Source organism: Micromesistius poutassou (genome assembly GCF_964030765.1).
Source record: "Micromesistius poutassou genome assembly, contig: SCAFFOLD_2386, whole genome shotgun sequence".
NCBI lineage: Eukaryota > Metazoa > Chordata > Actinopteri > Gadiformes > Gadidae > Micromesistius > Micromesistius poutassou.
In genome coordinates, this window is record NW_028177453.1 from 1 (window position 1) to 20,586 (window position 20,586).

Sequence of the window (20,586 nt, forward strand, 5' to 3'; positions counted from 1 at the left end):
ATGCAAGTAAACTTGAATATCTATGTTACTCCTCAATCACGCTAGCACACTGCTTACTGCAGGGCTATTGAGACCACGCCCCCTACATGCACTGTGCATTCCTCCATCACGTGTGCACTGATGACTTCTAGAACCCTGGACCACACTTTTGAGCCCAGAGCATATTTAACTCAAAATTCATGTTTTTGTTCAATAAAAGAATAAAATAATTAGAACTTGATAAAGTTCTACTTACAATTAAATCTGTTAAAATCACGTTTATTAAATTTTTGTAGTCATGTTTTTTAATAGTGTTATTTTGCATGGATGTCTACTTATAACAAAAAAAAAAATATATATTTATGCTTGGATATTGGCCTGGGCAATAAAACAATAGATTATCGTATCGTGATAGACTTTTGATCAATATCAATGGAAAACATGTTCAATATATATCGATAAGAGACTGGACCACCGAATCTAGCAGCTGGTTTTGTTACACAAACACGGTTCCATACTTATTTACAATATTTGAGTTTTTCATTGTTGTATCGACATTGGAGTATTTATCAGTGATGAACAGTGGAAGGTCATTAAGTGTTAAACAGAAGTGTTTAAATCCAGCATGGTAATTCCTAGTCTTTTTAGGTAATTCAAATTATCAATAATTATCGATATCGATCAATATGAACAAGTTATATTGTGATATGTCTTTCAGCCATATCGCCCAGGCCTACTTGGATATGATACAGTTAGATTAAATTACCCTTAATTCTCAGTTAATTCCCATAATTTTCAGATTTTTAATATTTCCGAAATCCCAGAGGTTAACTTCCCATGGAAATTTACTGGAAATTTTCCACCCCTTTGCAACCCTAATCTACACAAACGATATGCCATATGAAAGCTGCGACTCAAAGGAGTCGAATAGTATAAGTCTCATCATTTTGTGATCTTATTTTGATGATGATTTGTGATCTTATTTTGATGAACTAGATGTGAAGAAATAGGGTCAATAACATACTTTTCCAAGTTACTACCGCACACGGCTCATCTCAGCTCAGCTAGATTTTATCTAAAATTTATTCACCTTGATCACATTAGCTATTTGTATAACGCTTCGCTTTTTTACATTTTTAAAATGGTGTCCATGTTTACATTGTTTACTCCATTTAGACTCTGTTGAAATCCCTTTAATTTAAGCCATTCAACATTTCTTTACGTCTTAAACTGTGGCTTTACTAAAATATATTTTCAACCTCACTTTGCACTGCAGCACTTAGCACTTATTAGGAAATACATTTTCTAGTTATTGTTTGACCTTCTTCTCCTCTAGTTTCCCATGGGTTATTGAGCCTTTGGTTTGTGGGTGGCTCTACAGTTACAGTCATCTCCTTGTATCCTCTCAGGTGGGCAGTCACATAACCGGTGGGGACATCTATGGGGTGGTATATGAGAACTCCCTCATCAAGCACAAGATCATGCTGCCCCCCAGGAACAGAGGCACCGTCACCTACGTGGCCCCCCCCGGGAACTATGACGTCTCTGTAAGTTCAATCATTCATCAGTAATTTCTGTCTCTTAATCATTATGCTGTTAGTTGTATTTATTTAATTATCAGTTTTATATTATTGTTGGTAATTCCCTTCTGTTATCTTTCACGCTGTATTGTGTGTATCTTTTATATTCACCTCATGTCCCCGTCCAGAGGCCTCCATGGTTCCCCTGTGTTTAGCTGTGACTCATGGCCTCCACCAGGGCCTCCTGAAGGAGTCCTGGGGCTCTGAGCTCTCGTGTTTGAGGATTATGATGATCACAGTAGCAGGACCACCTCTTCCATCCCATGTATCTTGTGTGTAGGCCTGTCGCGATAAGCAATAAATAAATTAATAGCATGATAAATTTAAATGAGCTCGATAATTTTGCCGGCCGCGATAATTACCATTTTTACCATTAACATACTTTTTTTTTTTTATTATTATTTTTATTTTCTCTCGTGTCTCTCTCTATCAAAGAGACTGGATGACAAGAGTTTTCACTCCGGAGCATCGGTCTCGATAGACCCCTCTTGCTTCCTTAGCGTAATGACGAGTTAACCCTCGAGTCGTGTCACTTGTCAGCCGCATGGTCTCTGTGTGGGGAGGCGGACCAATGGCGTTACAGAGTCAGAGCCCATCTACGCCCGTCTTCCTAATAGACATTCTCTGACAGAGTGCAGCATGAGAGCCCTGTGAGGAGTAGCAAGCCAGCGAAAACGCTAGTTGAGATTTGGAGGAATAAAAAACAAAGATGGAATTGGTTTCAAAGCCAAACATGACAGCTGCCGTGTGGGAGCACTTCGGGTTCAAACCGAATGACCGTGGTGAACCACTTAACCTGTGCGAGCCGGTATGTCGCATTTGTTGTAAAACCATAGCAACTAAACGTGCCAATACAACAAACATGCATCTGAACCTAAAGCATAATCATCTGATGCAGTTTTCCCAGCTGCGAAAAAAAAAATACAACAGATCATGGGACGTCTCCGATTTTCCGACAGTCCACAATCACTGGGGCGTTTAGTTGACAAAGAAAGTACAAACAGGACAGTGCAAATGGTGTGCACTCAGACTGTAGTTCGCTTCATGTAGTTTTTATTTCAATTTTATTTATTGTTTTTGGTTGTTTTGTTTATTTATTTTGGATATTTAAAATGTCTTCCAGTGTTAAATATTCTTTAGAAATAACAGTTTATTGATCTTTGAAAGGTTGTACTTGCATTATTATGCCATTGTCATTATGTTAGTTGAAAATAATCTCAAAAATACAATCTTATCGCAATAATTTCTATCTAATAATTTATCGCCCAGCAAAATTTGTCATTGTGACACGCCTACTTGTGTGTCCAGGACGTGGTGATGGAGCTGGAGTTCGAGGGTGTGAAGGAGAAGTTCACCATGGTGCAGGTGTGGCCTGTGAGACAGGTCCGGCCCGTCACCGAGAAGCTGCCCGCCAACCACCCCCTGCTTACGGGCCAGAGGGTCCTGGACGCCCTCTTCCCGTACGTCTTCTACTGTGGGACGTCACCATGACAATGAATGGATACAAAGTGGATGTGCATAATTAATGTTTGGCTTGTAGCATGAAAAACAAAATAGTATACAATATTTAATAACAATTCAATATTGTATATACTTGTGGCATACTTGTGATTGTGGTAGCACTATCGTTGCTAATAATGTTTTTCATTTTCCCATCCTTTCTGCCACTCTCTATCTCTCTCTCTCCCTCACTCTCTCTGCGCTGTGAAGATGCGTGCAGGGTGGAACAACCGCCATCCCCGGAGCCTTTGGCTGTGGTAAAACCGTCATCTCCCAGTCCCTGTCCAAATACTCCAACAGTGACGTCATCATCTACGTGGGCTGCGGGGAGCGCGGGAACGAGATGTCAGAAGTCCTGCGAGACTTCCCAGAGGTGTGTGTCCTAACGTTCCTATTCCATCTGTCACTTTTCCTTAAATGCATTTTGTGGATGATCAACCGTTTTTCTGGCCAATAGCTTACCATGGAGGTGGACGGGAAGACAGAAAGCATCATGAAGAGAACGGCGTTGGTGGCCAACACCTCCAACATGCCTGTGGCGGCCAGAGAAGCCTCCATCTACACAGGTAGCCAATGACAGCCCTGTCACATGGCTCATAGGCCACCCACTGAAGTCACTGGCATATGTACGAGGAGAACTGGATATGGTTTATGCCACGATTGCTGCCTACTCATCTTACTACTATATAATAGCAGGCCTGTCGGACAAGTTACTCCTCCACACTTGGTCAAGTGCGCATGTTTCAAGCACCCCACAGCTCGCACACGCATGCACACGCACCACACCACACCGCACGCACGCACACATACGATTGATATCCCCCATCCCCCCTTCCCAAACCCTCCCAGGTAAGACGTTTTGTCTGTAGACTGTAGAAATTGCGATAAAAGAAGTGAAGAGATTTCTCATGTTGACAACGCAACGGCAGGTCGTTCATTTTATCATATAAAAACCGTTAGATTCAAACATCGCGCCGACCGGCATATCAACACACAAATCCCATGATCTTAAAGAGACAGCGTCCCTATAACACAGAACAAAAACATATCAATAACACAGTGTGGTGCATTATGTCTATAGAGTCCACCACAAGACTACACTTTATTGCTAAAATGTAATATTAGTCTCCTCCTTGAGCCTCCCGAAATGTCTTTACACTATGTTGCTCAAACTTAATATTACTCTTCTCCTTGAGCCTCCAGAAATGTCTTGCGATATTGATATCCCCCCTCCCCCATGCCGACTGTTTTGGTTGTTTTATTTTTCTAATGTTTTGTTTGTAGGCTGTGTCTGACTGTAGGCTACTGCTGCCTGTCTTGGCCAGGTCACTTGAAGAGATGTTTAATCTCAATGACTTAATCTTCTGGTAAAAAAAACAAAAAGATGACATCTTAAACTCTCACATCAGGTAGCCAATGTACAATCCGCAATCATGCCCTCACACTCCCCCTCCCCCTCCCCCACACAAGCCCGTGCTTTATTTCACTATAGCTAGGTAGGTTGCTGCCTTAGCTGTTGTTACACTTAGTTTATTTCACTAAGGTGCTTCTGTAAATTAACATTTTCAGCTGTTTATTATTTTCAACTAACCAATAGTAGTTGCCATGCATTTTTAAAATGTCAATGCACTTTGAGCCCAGAATAACAGTAAAAGCTATTGAATAATTGATTTGCATGCATAGTATACTACACTTTCCATTGAACAATTACCCCTGTAACTCATAAATTGACTAATTTTACAATGTAGTCAAATGCTCACACACTAGTTGCTTTCAGACACACGTGTAAGTCTTGATATTCTCCTGCTATTCTCCTGATGGACCATATGTGTGAACAATATATCCTGACATTTGTACTCTCCTGAATCTCCTGAATAATACTACCCCTGAGGTAGTATTTTCCCCATAGGAAATGTAAATTATGAATTGTGAATGAGGAGTAGAAAATCTGTATTTCTCACACCATTTTAGTGGGCATGTTGATGACACTTCTGCATGTCATTCAAAGTTGAGCTGCTTTCACATATGACCTCCGTCTTTTCTCCACATTTGTGGAGCACGAGGTTCAACCATGAGGGTCATTCACACTTATTCACACTTGACGCCCGAAATGCGGACATCTGTGTCGCTCAGACATCAGTAGAATCTCCGGATGGTTTAGGGGGGCGGGCTTGCAAGGGGCGGGTATGACATAGGGTCTAAATTCTCAAGAGGCGGGACATGATGTAGTATAACTGCGACAGCTGTCACGTTGGTTTGTTGTTTGACCGCAGACAGCATGGAAGCAGAAAGAGCAGATCTTCTTAACTGTTGTTGCAGCGATACATCAGATATTTCGTTGCATCCACAACATCCGAGGCATCGATGAACGGTCTACGTCCCGTATAGTAGCCTATATTTTAATTTAACGTATTTAATGGTAATAGACCTCACGGGGATGGACAATGGATAATGAGCGTTGTTTAATTAAATTACAATGCCACGAGAACAGCTGTCTCTGAACTTATTTCTTATCACCGGGTTCGGCGTGAGAGTGTCCGGGACAGAAGATGTCTCTGAGCTGGACGGTGATGGCATGACGGTCTCCATGCTCTCCGACGGGGAAACTGAGAGGGCTGCCACTTGCATGCTGCCAGTCGCTCGTAGTGGCCTTGTGGAGTGCCAGCCCCCCCAGATCGTCTCACATAAATCCTGGTACTGGCAGGTTTTGCGGTCGTTCCCACTTTTTTTGTTGTGGTCTACCACGGTGGTGAACTGCACAATTCCCTTCACAATTCCCATTTCAGCAAGCTTCTTCACCATACGGTCGTACATTACTGTGTCTTTCGCAGTGCCCTCCATATGTCGGCCCTCAAAGTAAGCAGCTGAAAAACCTCTTCGTCTTTCCAGGCCATTCTCGTTTTGAGTCGTATGTCTCCTTGCCTCTCCTATATATGCAGCCTGCTCCTGGCGTGTTTTTTGTTCCCGCTATAGCGTCATCAACACGCCCACTAACGTGAAGTGCAAAATGCCGACATTCTACTGCTCATTCACATATAAGGTCATTAAAATACTACCTCTGGGGTAGTATTTTTTCAGGAGGTCCAACGTGCAACGTGCAGACTATACACACTTAATTTGGTGTACCACATGAGTACATCAGCAATGCACAAACATTTGAAGAGAAAACACCCTGGAGTTCTGTGTCAGGATGGCAGCAAAACACCGTAAGTTCTGTTGATTTTTTCCCCCTTTAGCAGTAGTAAACCAAAGATCCTACTCTCTGAGTAAACGTTACGTTAGACTGTTGAGTTGTCTAGTTATTGACTCCGTTCAATAGAGATGTCTTTTAACTACCACTAGAACAGGTCCCGTGTTTGCCTAGTTTAAAGCTGTTTGTGCCACCAGTCCCGACATGTTTCTTATCGGTTTGATTACATTGGATGGTTGATTTTATACTCCGGTGAAAAGAGAACTTCTGTCATGTTATGTAATTCTAGTCTAGCCGTTTACTCTTGAAATTCTACGATCTAGCAACCAGTTCCAAGTAGACAATTTGACAATTTAAATCACAAATTATTTTTGAAGTTGAGTCTTTGAGATGGCTGTAGTATACTATTACCAAAATATATCATAACAACAATGACGTGGACTATGCTATATTTCTGATTTGCTATTGTGAATATTCATGTGCTTTGTTTTTTGCCTTTACAGGAGTAAGCAAAGCAGTATGGAGGATTTTTTTCATAAAAAGAACCAGACACCTTGCACACCCCAGGAGGCTAGTGTGTATACAAACAGCATCGTCTCTATGATTGTAAAGGACATGAGGCCCCTTGCTATTGTTGAAGGTGAAGGATTCCGTGAAATGGTAAACACTTTCCATTTAGGATACACCCTTCCATCCAGGCGCCACTTCACTGACTTAATAGAGAGAAAGTATGTGGCCATGGACAAAGTGAAAAGTGTACAAAAAAGAAAGTACTTCCAAACCATCACTAATTACTGATGCTTGGACAAGTGTTGCCACTGAGGCATACTTAGGTGTCACCTGTCATTTTATAAATGAACATTGCCTCTTGGGTAGTGATGGTGGCAGAGAAATTTGATTTCTCCCTTCGAGATAATGTACTGGCGATTGTACATGATAACGCGGCCAATGTTGTTGCAGCTCTTTGCATCCTAGATGAGAAACATGGGGTAGCGTCACATCGTTGTGCTGGCCATATGCTTCAGTTGGTGGTCAACCATGCCTTGGAGAAGAATCCCATGATCGACAGGTCCCTCGGGCTGCACAGTGCCTTGTGAAGCATTTCAAGAAAAGTGAGCTGGCTAGCAGCAAGCTGAAACAAACAAAAACAGTGGGGTACAGCTGAGCATACACTGATCCAGGATGTCTCTGTAAGATGGAACAGTTCGTACTACATGGTGAGTCGCCTTTTGGAACAACGGTGGTCGCAACACTTTCAGACCCAGAAGTTACACAGCATGGGAAGCAGTACCTGGATCTGAGGAATGACCAGTGGATCTTACTGGAGGAGCTGGAGCAGGTCCTCAAGCCTTTCGAACAGGCCACTGTTTTTCTCAGTGGAGAGTCCTATGTCACAATATCTTTTTTACCTCCTCTCCATAAGTCCACGAAGAAAACCACACATGGGTCTGCTGCTGTGAACTCTTTTCAAATTGCTGCAGACCAACAGATGCAGGCAAGGTGAGAGTCTGAGTCTGCTTTTTAAAGAGGATGGACAAAATGTGGCCATCATTGCTGCTGCCCTTGACCCCCGCTTTCGTAAGTTGAAGTTCCTGTCACCCGATGATGCTCTGAAGGTGCAAGTACAAATTCAGGCTCTTGCAATTGATATCAAAAGAGCCCAGCAACAACTGGCAAGGATTGAGCATGAGTACTCAGCCAGTCCCCAGCAAAAGAACACCTCCAAGTCTGTGCTGGACACTCTGCTTGGCTCGAACTCTGAGGGGGAGGGCAGCAACGAGGATATTGGCCAGGAGGACAGTGGTGAGGGTGAAGCGGTGAGAAACAAGGTTCTTTTGTATTTTGGGGAGAATTGCATTCCAAGGGATACTAGCCCACAAGGAAAATGCAGGAAGGTTCCCCAAACTGGCTGTTCTAGTCAAATCCTACTTGTCTGTGCCTGCAACCTCCACTCCATCAGAACGTCTTTTTTCAGATGCTGGAAATATGTAAAGAAAAAAAGGGCAAGCCTGACACCGGATCATGTTGACATGTTAACATTCCTCCACTCCAACCGTCAAACTATATCTTGAATTCAGCACAAGCACGCACGCACGCACAGTGGGAGGAAGGAATAGAAAAGTATTTTTATTTTTGGTATATTCCTCCTGGGTGACTTCTTATTTATTTTGTTAGATGCTACATCTGGCATCAGAATGCATTATTTTGCAGTTTGCACAATTCAATTGCCATTTTTGCACAATTTAATTGCACACAAGTGCCATGTTAAAGAAATATTTAATAAATATTGATATGTTAACAAGAAATGTTTTGATATCCATATTGTGTCAAAAAGTTACATTGATCAAATAATAGTGAGATAATCGGTAACTGCAAAATTATTGTTCGATTAATCGTAAAATGAATCGTTTAGTCGATCATTTAATCGATTAGTCGACTAATTTAAAAAATAATCGTTAGATTAATCGTTTAAAAAATAATCGTTTGGGACAGCTCTACACTCAGTACGTTAACATGCACAGCTTAATCCGATTAAAATCATAGTTCGACTATGCTCCTCAATTGGACAGCTGTAATTGTACGATTATACATGGTGGTGAGAAAATTTATCCATTGGCCGAAGCATGTATAGATGTAAACACGTCGGAAGAAAAAAACTTTTATTTTGACAGATGTGCCCGAAGTTACTACTTTACAACCTCGTTGATGACCCACATTTAGAAAAACATGTACTTTTAATTCAGCCATGGGTGAAATCGAAGCGTAGTGTCTGTGTGCTTCCACCTTTAATGCATGCCATGCGAGCTCCCGCAGCTGGGACACAATTCACAATTCGTCTCCTTCTACTTCCGGCTCACGGCCCCAGGAAAAGATCTCGAGCATGCGCAGAACGCAATTCAATGCATAATCCAATTCGACTCTGCACGCTTAACTCGACTATGAATCACATTATCTAGGGGTCTTAATTCGACTATGTAACCCAACCTAAGTAACCCAATTTGATTCAAGTATAGCTCGACTAAGGTGTATACATGCATCTTAGTAATCCAATCATAGTTGGACTAAGCCAATAAGTCGACTTTCTTGAGTGTCTTGTAAACGCACTGACTGAGTGGCACCCTAAATGATAATCAGCCTGTTGCCTTTTGTTCGCTGAATGGTTAAAAAATATTTAAATGTTGGCACTGCTTTTTCATTCATGGTGAACGCTAATGGATAGGTCTTATCATAACCCTTAAAGTACACATCATACAATAAATTACAATACATGAGTTCACAGCTGCACACGTATATAGAATTTTTTTTTTTTTTAATTATTGACAACAGTTAGCTGAACATTATAGGGTCCCGTCCTTCCACTACCTGTTTTCTCAGTTAAACACAGAAATCAACTACATTTGTCCCAGTGTTTATGAAATGAAGCAAGAAAATACGCTCTCTTTCTCCACTAACGCAGTCATTCATGACGCCTTTCTTCATCTTTGTTTCTTCTATTTGTCTCCAACTCATGCTCCAACTTTTCATCGATCGATGCTTCGGATTTTGTGGATGCAACGGAATATATGATGCAACATTTAAGATGATCGCGATGAGTTCTGCCCGTTTTGCCTCCATTTTGTCTATGGGTAAACCAAAACAAACTACAGTGACAGCGGCCGCACTTATCCCGCCTCTTGAGAACTTAGACCCTACGTCATATCCCACCCCTGGGAAGCCCATCCCCTTAAACCCCCCCCCCCCGTTGAGTGTGAATCACCCTCAGGGTCGAATCTCCTGATATACAAATGTGGCAAAAATGCGGAGGACATGTATGAAAACGGCTTATAAGTAGAAAATTATTATGCTTTCTTCATTACGTAATAGGTGAACCAAAATAAGTTGTAACATTATAGCAAAATGTTGTTAGATTATGCGCTCAGAATCGACTGGGGTTTCCACATTATAGCTCTGGGTTTAATTACAACTAGAGGTTGAGCGTGTGCAACACGCGAGTGGAAACTCTAAGTTAAGATAATACTCGCTCTTCAAGTGCAAACTCCCTGAGGTACCCAGTGCTCCTCAGTGACCAGTGAGACTAACCCAGTGCTCCTCATTGACCAGTGAGACTAACCCAGTGCTCTCTCTCAGGGTTCAGTGACTCTAACCCATTGCTCTAGGAGGGGTCAGACACCAGTGACTCTAACCCAGTGCTCTCTCTGACACCAGTGTCTCTAACCCAGTGCTCCCTCTCAGTGACCAGTGTCTCTAACCCAGTGCTCTCTCTCAGGGATCACCCTCTCCGAGTACTTCCGGGACATGGGCTACCACGTGAGCATGATGGCCGATTCCACCTCCCGCTGGGCTGAGGCGCTCAGGGAGATCTCAGGCCGACTGGCTGAGATGCCCGCTGGTACGTGAAACCTTGGTTAAAACGGGTAAATCTTCAGGGATGGGTTGATGTGTTTGTGTTGAGTGGAGGCATGGATGTTGTCCAAGAGAATTAAGAACTTCTTCCTAATGAGGCATCGTGATTTTAGTGATGTTGAACAGATTGTGTGAAATGCAGTGAAAAAATCTTTAGTAGGACAACAGTGAGGCCAGTAGGTGGTGTTGGTGTGCTTCATAACGAGACCATGTTGTAGAGATATCATAGTTCAGTCGTGTTAAACTTTTGATCCAGAGTTATTTTCTACACTACACTGTAGGAAAGAAATCCCCAGTAGAGGCTGGAGTTCCTCTGGAAGGGGGCTAGGTCTCCTCAGCCCTGACAGGCTGCCCACGGGGCTAATCAGAACTTCTCCTGGGTGTGTGTGTCCTCAGACAGCGGCTACCCTGCGTATCTTGGCGCTCGGCTTGCCTCCTTCTACGAGCGTGCCGGCAGGGTGAAGTGTCTGGGCAACCCGGAGCGAGAGGGGAGCGTCAGCATTGTCGGGGCGTAAGTACATTTCTTTGGCCACTGGAGAGCAGCGTTGGAGCAGTAACTCTGGGATCAGTTGAAAAATCAACGCTTCTCTGTCCTATCTCAGTGTGTCGCCCCCTGGTGGTGACTTCTCAGACCCCGTGACTTCAGCCACCCTGGGAATCGTACAGGTAACGAGACCTTCTGTGGCCAAGACAGATGTATTTTTAACTAAATATATTTATTTTATTTTATTGGTATTATGTTGTATGATGATATCTATATGTATACTTGTATCTGTGTCAAGGTGTTCTGGGGTCTAGACAAGAAGCTGGCCCAGAGGAAGCACTTCCCCTCTGTCAACTGGCTGATCAGCTACAGCAAGTACACGCGTGCACTGGATGAGTACTACGACAAGCACTTCCCCGAATTCGTGCCACTGCGCACCAAGGCCAAGGAGATCCTGCAGGAGGAGGAGGACCTGGCCGAGATCGTGCAGCTGGTCGGGAAGGTAAGCCTGGGGGGGAGGGAGGAGCTGGGGAAGGGAGGGGCTTGGCAGAGCAGTGAGGAGGAGGGGTCAGAGCAGGGAGAAGGAGGCCGAAGCTCCCAGGAGCTCCCGGACTGCTGCCAGAACTCCGTCAGAATGGCAGTCCGGCAGCTCCGCTCCAGGAGTCCGGTGGGGGAGCTTCAGCGGCAGTCCGGCAGCTCCGGCGGCGGAGCTTCGGCGGCAGTCTGGCAGCTCAGCTCCAGGAATACAATCCCTTTCTCCTCCACGTCGCGGTTCAATTCGAACTTCAGAGAGTCAAAGCCAAAGTTCTTTTCCCCCAATTCTTCTCAACCATGGCCGAGATACGCCACTACGAGTCTTTACTTGTTGTGGAAGTAAATATTAGATATTATATTATATAGATACCTATATATTATATAATGTATTATTATTATTAGTAGGTGCCAAGCACAAAGTGCGAGGAAACCTATTGAAATTGTTAGTGTTATTATTATTCCACTGCGTTTGACTTACACAGCCTACACCGATCGCTATACTAGCTGTCCAAACATGCAAACTTTGCACAAGCATATCTCGTAACCGGTTTGACCTACACTCATGAAACTTTGCTCACACATGCATATCCACATGCTGAACAAATATGCCTCAAGAACCTATGACTTCCGGTTCCCAGATTTTTCGCCATTTTGAATTTGGTTAAAAACAGTAAATTGCCTAAGGATCCCAGGTTTTTTGACTTTGACAAAAATCCTGTAGCCCATATCATCTATGGACCATTATCTTCAATCTGACCCAAAGATTAGTCTGTAAAATAAAGTTTAAAGCACCCATGAGCCATTGAGTTCTAAAACGGGCGTGGTTTAAACCGCGAAAATAGTTAATTGCTCATATCAACATCAAGTTGGACTCCTATGACGTTGACTCCAATACAAAAGTTGTTCGGAATCAAATTCTGAAAATGATTAAGTCGAGTCCGCAAACGGCAACAATCACTTCTCCTGCATGCTGTGGTTCACTCTGACAGCTTATTGGTCAATGGGCAGCAGCTCATTTGCATGAACGCTACAGACACCAGAAACAGCACATTCTGAAGGGACTGAAACAGAGGGTAATAGATTTTTTTTCCTAAAAGCTATTTCAAAACATGTTTTCTGGAACTCATATACTATGTTAACTTGTTGGGAAAACACCATAATATGTCCTCTTTAAATATTGCCGGATTATGGGATACCAATATCTCCTTTCCTTTCATAAAGGATGGTCAGGAGTAACCTATGCTAAAGGAGACTTAAAGGATGCATTGAGCCACCTTTCCTAAACATTTTTAGAATTTGAACCACCTTTCCTCCAAGTACTTCCAGGTCATCTCGTTAGGAAAAGAAATTTCCTATGTCAAAAAGAGGATCCGTAGAGGCCCTGTGTGTCTAATATTCATTTATGACACTCAGAGGCCCGGTCTGTTCAGATGAACACCGCTAGACACTCAGGACTCGTGCTATTGACTGCATCTTTCCTCCCCACGGTAGATCCCTTTAATTCAGAGCATCTGTTGAATATCCATGTCTTTCCAACTAATTTTTACTTTCAAACTACAGAAACTGCTATTGAAATGGCACCATCCACCACCAGCATTTAAATCCCCCCCACCACATCGCCAGGCTAACCTTTCAGTTTAGATGTCGGGGTGTTCCAGGGGGTCGTTGTTTTAAGACTTCTGGAACGCTGGGGAACTCGGCCTACCAGCACTCATCAGTGGTGAACAAACCTACTGTACCACAGTCTCGACCACATGCAATGACCAGGACTGGTGTACTGTAATACCGCCCAACACGCATCCCCTGCCCAGAGCCCACCTGCTGGTGCTGACCGCAGACTAAGATGTCCTGGGCTTATCTGGCTCTTGCTGTTTCTGAGCACTTTTTAAAAGCAGAGGGAAGTCCTGCAAGTGGAGAAAGCCTCAAAGTGTCTTCAGTAGCGGTCAGTCATGGTTCTTCTTCACCTCGTAGTGAGGAGAGAGAAACTGTTCATCCATGTGTCTGCAGCAGTGGGGCCGGGGGAGGGGGACCCTACCTGTATCTGATCAGTTTGCTTCATGTGTTTGTTCAGGCGTCCCTGGCCGAGACGGATAAGATCACCCTGGAGGTGGCCAAGTTGCTGAAAGACGACTTCCTGCAGCAGAACGGCTACACTCCATACGACAGGTAAATCCCCTACGACAGGTAGACCCCCCTCCGACAGGTAGACCCCCTACGACAGGTAGGGGTTCCGCCCCCCAGAAGTTTTACTAGAACCTATGACATTTCCTGCCAAGCGTCCAAGCGTCCTTGACACATTAAAGGATGATTATCTTATATGATAATGATCAGGGGCCGTATTCACAAAGAATCTTAGGGCTAAAAGTAGGTCATTAGTGGCGAATTTAGGAGTAACTCCTAAAAATAATGGGCGTGTCAGTCTTAAATTTAGGACTCCTAACTTTTTTCACTAAGAGCAATTCACAAAGTATTTTAGGCCTAAAAGTAGCACCTAAGTCTAGGAGAGCTTAAAAGTCCTCGAGAGGACTCCTAACTCAGTAAGACCTATTCATAAAGAATCGGAAAATGGCTGCGAGACAAAATGTTTTGGAGACAATGGAAGACTGTGAATTGATATGGCGATATAGGCAAAAACGTGAGGGTATCAAACTTGTTGTGGAATTAGTGAATAACACTCCGATATTTAGCAACAGGGAAAATGCAACTTTGCAATGACGACGATTTAGGAATATCGCAACCATCAGTGATGGTTAAAACACACAGGGCAATGTTACAAATGTACCTTTAATCATTCTTAATTATTTAATATATAAATATTAATAAATCACTTAACCCATCATTATTTGTCTCATGTATTAATAGTAATACAACACTTTAATCATCATTATTTATTTCAAATAAAAATAAATGGTTTGAAGTAAAAAAATAATAGGCCTATAACTACTCTTACTTATGATTACTATCTAATCATTTATTGTAAGATAATTTATTGTATTGAGTTCATAATCTGCTCAGTAAGGAGTCGGGAGTCGGACCAGTTGGGCTTTCGCTTGCGTTTCACGTTGTCTTCTCCTTCATTCACCATGATAGGAGGACTTGGTGGTATGGGCTGATATTTAAAGTGTTTAGTGACGTAGCCACGGGTGTGCATGGGTGTGCCTGGGACACCCAAGCGTGGTCCTGGCACACCTAAATATTTTCAGAATTAATTCATTACAAGGATTTCTTTCAATTTAAAGCAAAATGTGACAGAGCGCGGTGCGCGTTGCACTAGGACTGCGTAGTGACCGGTCTAGGTCCACGCATTCGCTACCACAGAAGTGGGGCTGTGAAGGAAACCCCCCTATTGGATTTTGCGATTATATCCATACATTTCATTCCCCCATCTACAGCATGGAGTGATTTAGTGGAGAGCCAGGGCTGCTTTCAGGATGGTTGTATCGATCGCTCCAGACCCTGGCTTCCACTGGACACTTGCAGCAGTTATTCTAACAGCGTTCCGGTAAATCACCGTGAACTTGAGGCCACCCAAACTCTCACAGGCGCACCTTAATTACAATCTCTGGCTACGCCCAAACTTTAAGTGCTGGAAATATTCTCATTGGATAATAGTTTGCAGGGTGCTTTTAATTACTTCCTTGATATAATGCAATTTGCGTATTTTTATTGTTTGCTTTGGCTCTCTTTTTAACGTGCATACAACGTCATTATCGTGGTCTGCACAAACTTGTCATCGTGTGTGTATTCTGCTAACAGCACTGTCCATAACTGTTTGATAAGACTTCATTTGTAGCCTAGGCTATTTCCTTATTTTTCGTTGATTTAGTGGGCTCGTTTGTGGGAAGTGGCGAATGAGTTTCACAGAGACCGCTGGCACTCAACAGCCAATCACCGTACTGACCGCTTCAAAACTCGTGCACGAGAATCAACGTAAGGGGGCGTTAGGGGGCGTTACTCTTAGTTCACTCTTAGTGATTTATTAGTATGAGTAGGTCTCAGCGGTTTTGTGAATAACTTTTAAGAAAAAACTCCTACGTAAAATGTTTTAGCGTGAGTTAGGAGCACTCCTAGTGGTAAGATAAAAAGCTTTGTGAATACGGCCCTCCATCTCCATATCTTGTGCTCGAGTAGTTTAAAAACAAGGCCTCGGAAATCCTGAGGCAGGCCTGTGGTTGGCAGAGAGCTTAGAAGAAACGCTGCAGTGTTTTGTTTTAGGAGAAACTCTGTTTAGCCCTTTGGTTATTTCATCAGCTGCTCTAACCTTTTCTTATGCAAATTATAATACATATATGCTAATTATGCAATAAATATGTATAAGGGGAGACGCACATTTTATTTAGTAAACAAGCCCTGTTTAATAAATAAGGTAAGGTACACTAGCATGCTTCTGGTCATATTGGCATATTAAGAGTCTGGCTTTTTAAGGGTAAAAGGGGATGAGATCTCTGAAATCATTTGAGGTTATGATTTTTTTATGCCCATATTTAGTCCACAAATAAAATCGAAGAGGAAAGAAAACGGCAAGGTCTTTAAACAAAGATCTCTGTTGGTACGTTGAGCTGGACCACTGACCATGACCTAACGTGTGTGTCCTCAGGTTCTGCCCCTTCTACAAGACGGTTGGCATCCTGTCCAACACCATCTCGTTCTACGACCTGGCCCGCCACGCCGTGGAGACCACAGCCCAGAGCGACAACAGGATCACCTGGGCCATGATCCGTGAGCACATGGGAGAGATCCTGTATCGCCTCAGCGCCATGAAGTTTAAGGTGTGTGTCAGCACTTATACATGGAGAGTCATAATCGGGGAACTAAACGAATAAGACCTCAACAGGACTTAATAAAGTAAAATGCATGTAAACACCTTTATCCGATCTACTTCGCACAAAAATCGGCACATGAATGGACAAGCTAAATCGGATAAGAACACCTAGATAAGTCGTTCATAGTCTGGTCTCTACTTGCATGTACACAGAATCGTTTCGGAGTTTGCGTTCTGCGCATGCTCAAGATCTTTTCCGGGGGCCGTGAGCCGGAAGTAGAAGGAGACGGTATACGTGTTGTTTTTGTCGTCGGAAAACGAGAAACTGCGATTTATTTAAAAAGGTGGCGCAGAAGATGGAGGAAGCCGGTGTCGTGCCAATGTAGCTACCCCCTATAAGAAGCGTATCACCTGCCGCGGGAGTGTGCATGGCATGCATTCAGTGCAGGTGGAAGCACACAGACACTACACTTCGATTTCACCCAAGGCTGAATTAAAAGTATATGTTTTCTTAAACGTTGGTCATCAACAAGGTTGTAAAGTAGTAACTTCGGGCACATCTGTCAAAATAAATGTTTTTTTCTTCCGACGTGTTTACGGTCTTTATTCATTCATTGCCCCGCGGCCGAACTGACGGGGGTATTCTCTGATATTATGAATCTTAAAGACTGCGTCGGGTCTCCGACTCTCTGGTACTTCCACAACAAGTAAAGACTCGTAGTGGGGTTATCTCGGTCATGGGGGAGAAGGAATTGGGGGAATGCCATATACGGACAGGTGGCAGAGGGGCTGCTCTGGTGGGAGAAAGATGTTTTCAGTAGACAGTTGTCAACTCACTTCGGGTCAGCGATTTATTTAAAAAGGTGGCTCAGAAGATGGAGGAAGCCGGTGTCGTGCCAATGTAGTTACCCCCTATAAGGAGTGTATCATCATCAACATGCATTCAGTACACACTACGCTTCGATTTCACCCAAGGCTGAATTAAAAGTACATGTTGTTATAAATGTTGCTCATCAACAAGGTTGTTAAGTAGTAACTACGATCTTTATTCCTTCATTGCGCCGCAGCCGAACTGACGGGGATATTCTCTGATATTATGAAACGCGACATGGAGGAGAAAGTGATGTTTTCAGTAGACAGCTGTCAGTTCACTTCGGGTCCATATTATTTCTCTGATGCTCCATTGTTTCGACCTCTCGGTCGTATGCGGACTCCTCCGCCGGCAGAGCCAGCTCCTCCGGCTGGACTTGAGTCTGCATGGAGCGTCGGAAAAATGATATGGAAAAATCTTTCTTGAATGCCGCCTGAGTTTGTTGTTGCTGGTGACGTTAAGAGGTCAGCCGGTGGCTCTATTACCACTAGTTGAAATGGTTACAGTGCCACCTATCGTACCGGGGCATGACACGCTTCGGCCAATGAACCAGTTTACTCACCGCCATGTATACTCGGACAATTGCAGAGCATAGTCGAACTATGGCTTTAATTGGATTAAGCTGTGCATGTAAACGTAGTGTGTCAGTACGTTTACATGCACAGCTTTATTTGATTAAAGCCATAGCTCAACTATGCTCCTCAATTGGACAACTGCAATTGTCCGCGTATACATGGCGGTGAGTAAATCGATCCATTGGCCGAAGCGTGTCATGCCCCGGTAAGATAGGTGGCACTGTAACCATTTCAACTAGTGGTAATAGAGCCACCGGCTGACCTCTTTACGTCACCAGCAACAACAACGAAACATTGCTTTCTCCATGTCGCGTTTCAATCTGGACTTCAGAGAGTCAAAGCCAAAGTTAATTTCCCCCAATTCCTTTTCCCAATGGGCGAGATAAAACCCGACTAGGAGTCTTTACTTGTTGTGGAAGTACCAGAGAGTCGGAGAACCCGATGCAGTCTGTAAGATTCATAATATCAGAGAATACCCCCGTCAGTTTGGCCGCGGCGCAATGAATGAATAAAGATTGTAGTTATTTTACAACCTTGTTGATGGGCAACATTTAGAAAAACATGTACTTTTAATTCAGCCTTGGGTTAAATCGAAGCGTAGTGTGTACTGAATGCATGTTGATGATGATACACTCCTTATAGGGGGTAACTACATTGGCACGACACCGGCTTCCTCCATCTTCTGCGCCAGCTTTTTAAATAAATCGCAGACCCAAAGTGAGTTGACAGCTGTCTACTGAAAACATCTTTCACCCGCCGGAGCAGCCCCTCCACCGCCCGTCCGTATACGGCATTCCCCGCCGTGGCGCAATGAATGAATAAAGATCGTAAACACGTCGGGAGAAAAAAACATTTACTTTAACAGATGTGCCCAAAGTTACTACTTTACAACCTCGTTGATGACCCACATTTAGAAAAACATGTACTTTTAATTCAGCCTTGGGTGAAATCGAAGCGTCTGTGTGCTTGCAGCTTTAATGAATGCATGCCATGCACGCTCCCGCAGCCGGGACACAATTCTTATAGGGGGTAACTACATTCACCGGCTTTCCCCTTATCCGATGGCAACAACAACAACGTGTGTGTGTGTGTGTGTGAGAAAGACTAAGTGTGTGCCTCTAACACAGTGAAAGTTTGTTCGCATGACATTGTTTGCCCCCTGTGCAAATGTTAAACTAGGTTTAGGATTATTTGAAACCTGGGTTTGTAGTTAACAATAACCAATTACCAACCCAGAGTACACAAAGTACAATAATAGTCCTAGGACAATCCCCGTCTGTGACTCAACCTATGCACCGTCTCCTGTAAAACATCACACAGACCGTGTGAGTCCAGTACAGAATGTCTGTGTGGGTTAACACACTACTTACCCTGCCCCCATACCAAAGTCCTCTGCCCATTGTGATGCTTAGGCACTAGTGTGTGTGTGTGTGTGTGTGTGTGTGTGTGTGTGTGTGTGTGTGTGTGTGTGTGTGTGTGTGTGTGTGTGTGTGTGTGTGTGTGTGTGTGTGTGTGTGTGTGTGTGTGTGTGTGTGTGTGTGTGTGTGTGTGTGTGTGTGTCACACCTGTAGAACGGCAGTAGCTCAGGAGTTAACCGCAAGGTTGCTAGTTCGATCACCGTCTGCTCCTAGCTGAGCGTCGAGGTGTCCCTGAGCAAGGCATCTAACCCTAACTGTCCCGACGAGCTGGCTGTCGCCTTGCATGGTTGACTCCGCCGTCGGTGGGTGAATGTGTGCATGAATGGTTGGATGTCAGGCAATACTGTAAAGTGCTTTGGATAAAAGCGCTATATAAATGCAGTCCATTTACCATTCCATTTACCTGTACCGCATCTGTCCCTGCCCCTGTCTCCAGGACCCCGTGAAGGACGGGGAGGCCAAGATCAAGGCGGAGTACGGCCAGCTGCTGGAGGACATGCAGAACTCCTTCCGCACGCTGGAGGAGTAGGCCCGACCCTTTACCTTTAGAGTACTGTACACGTACATGATCTAAGAGATGCCACTCAATCCTCCCCCCTCCTCCAGCCCCTCGCAAAGCCACCATTCCACCCCCACACTTTTGTGATTGGTTCCTGTGTGTGTGTGTGTGTGTGTGTGTGTGTGTGTGTGTGTGTGTGTGTGTGTGTTTGTGTGGAGGAATAAAAGAGAAGATGTACTGTATTCATTTATTTGCCGCCTCTGATGACCGACTCTGGGTTCCTGCGTGCAATCGTGGGATCCCAGTTTGTGTGTGTGGAAGAAAGAGTTGATAATCCATTTTTCAACATGATCCTGTTTCTGTTTACATTGATTTTCGTTGTGTTGTCTGTCCTCCTGTGATAAGTACTTTTTTGATGGTGTATGTGATTAATGGTCCATCTTTAAAAAAAACTTTAAAAAAAAAATGTATCAGAGATAAATTTAATCTATTTATTGCCAGCATTTCAACTTGAATGCTTTTGCTAGTTGTTTATTTGTCAGTTGTCCTGGTTATGTCGCCAGCTGTGCAGTGTTGTGTATTTGCAGTCTGGAAGTGGAGGAGTTGGCCCTGAATGGGACTCCGATACTTGGCCTCCTTGTGACGTGACCCGTAAAGAATAAACTGGGGAAACACATGACTGTGTGATTGCTAATGTGTGGCGTTATTGTGTGTCGGCCATACCTGCTCAACTGGTCTCGCTGCATAACCCTCAGTCAGTCTCTGTACGGAATCCTGTCCGTCCTGTCCG

General features: G+C 43.8%; 1 protein-coding gene and 1 pseudogene across 2 annotated transcripts; both read left to right on the forward strand.

Moving 5' to 3' along the window:
- Positions 1-1,388: 1,388 nt before the first annotated feature.
- Positions 1,389-20,480, forward strand: LOC311376121 (V-type proton ATPase catalytic subunit A; the record flags this gene model as incomplete). The annotated part of the gene is made up of 11 exons (XM_084491003.1): positions 1,389-1,526; positions 2,868-3,019; positions 3,270-3,432; positions 3,517-3,625; positions 10,517-10,639; positions 11,050-11,164; positions 11,256-11,319; positions 11,436-11,639; positions 13,743-13,837; positions 16,269-16,440; positions 19,734-20,480. Coding segments are annotated over 11 exons (1,428 nt in total), but the record flags the coding sequence as incomplete, so codon positions are not given.
- On the forward strand, positions 7,070-7,900 carry LOC311376118 (E3 SUMO-protein ligase ZBED1-like; annotated as a pseudogene). Its single transcript has one exon. The product of its transcript is annotated as an E3 SUMO-protein ligase ZBED1-like (transcript).
- Positions 20,481-20,586: the final 106 nt, after the last annotated feature.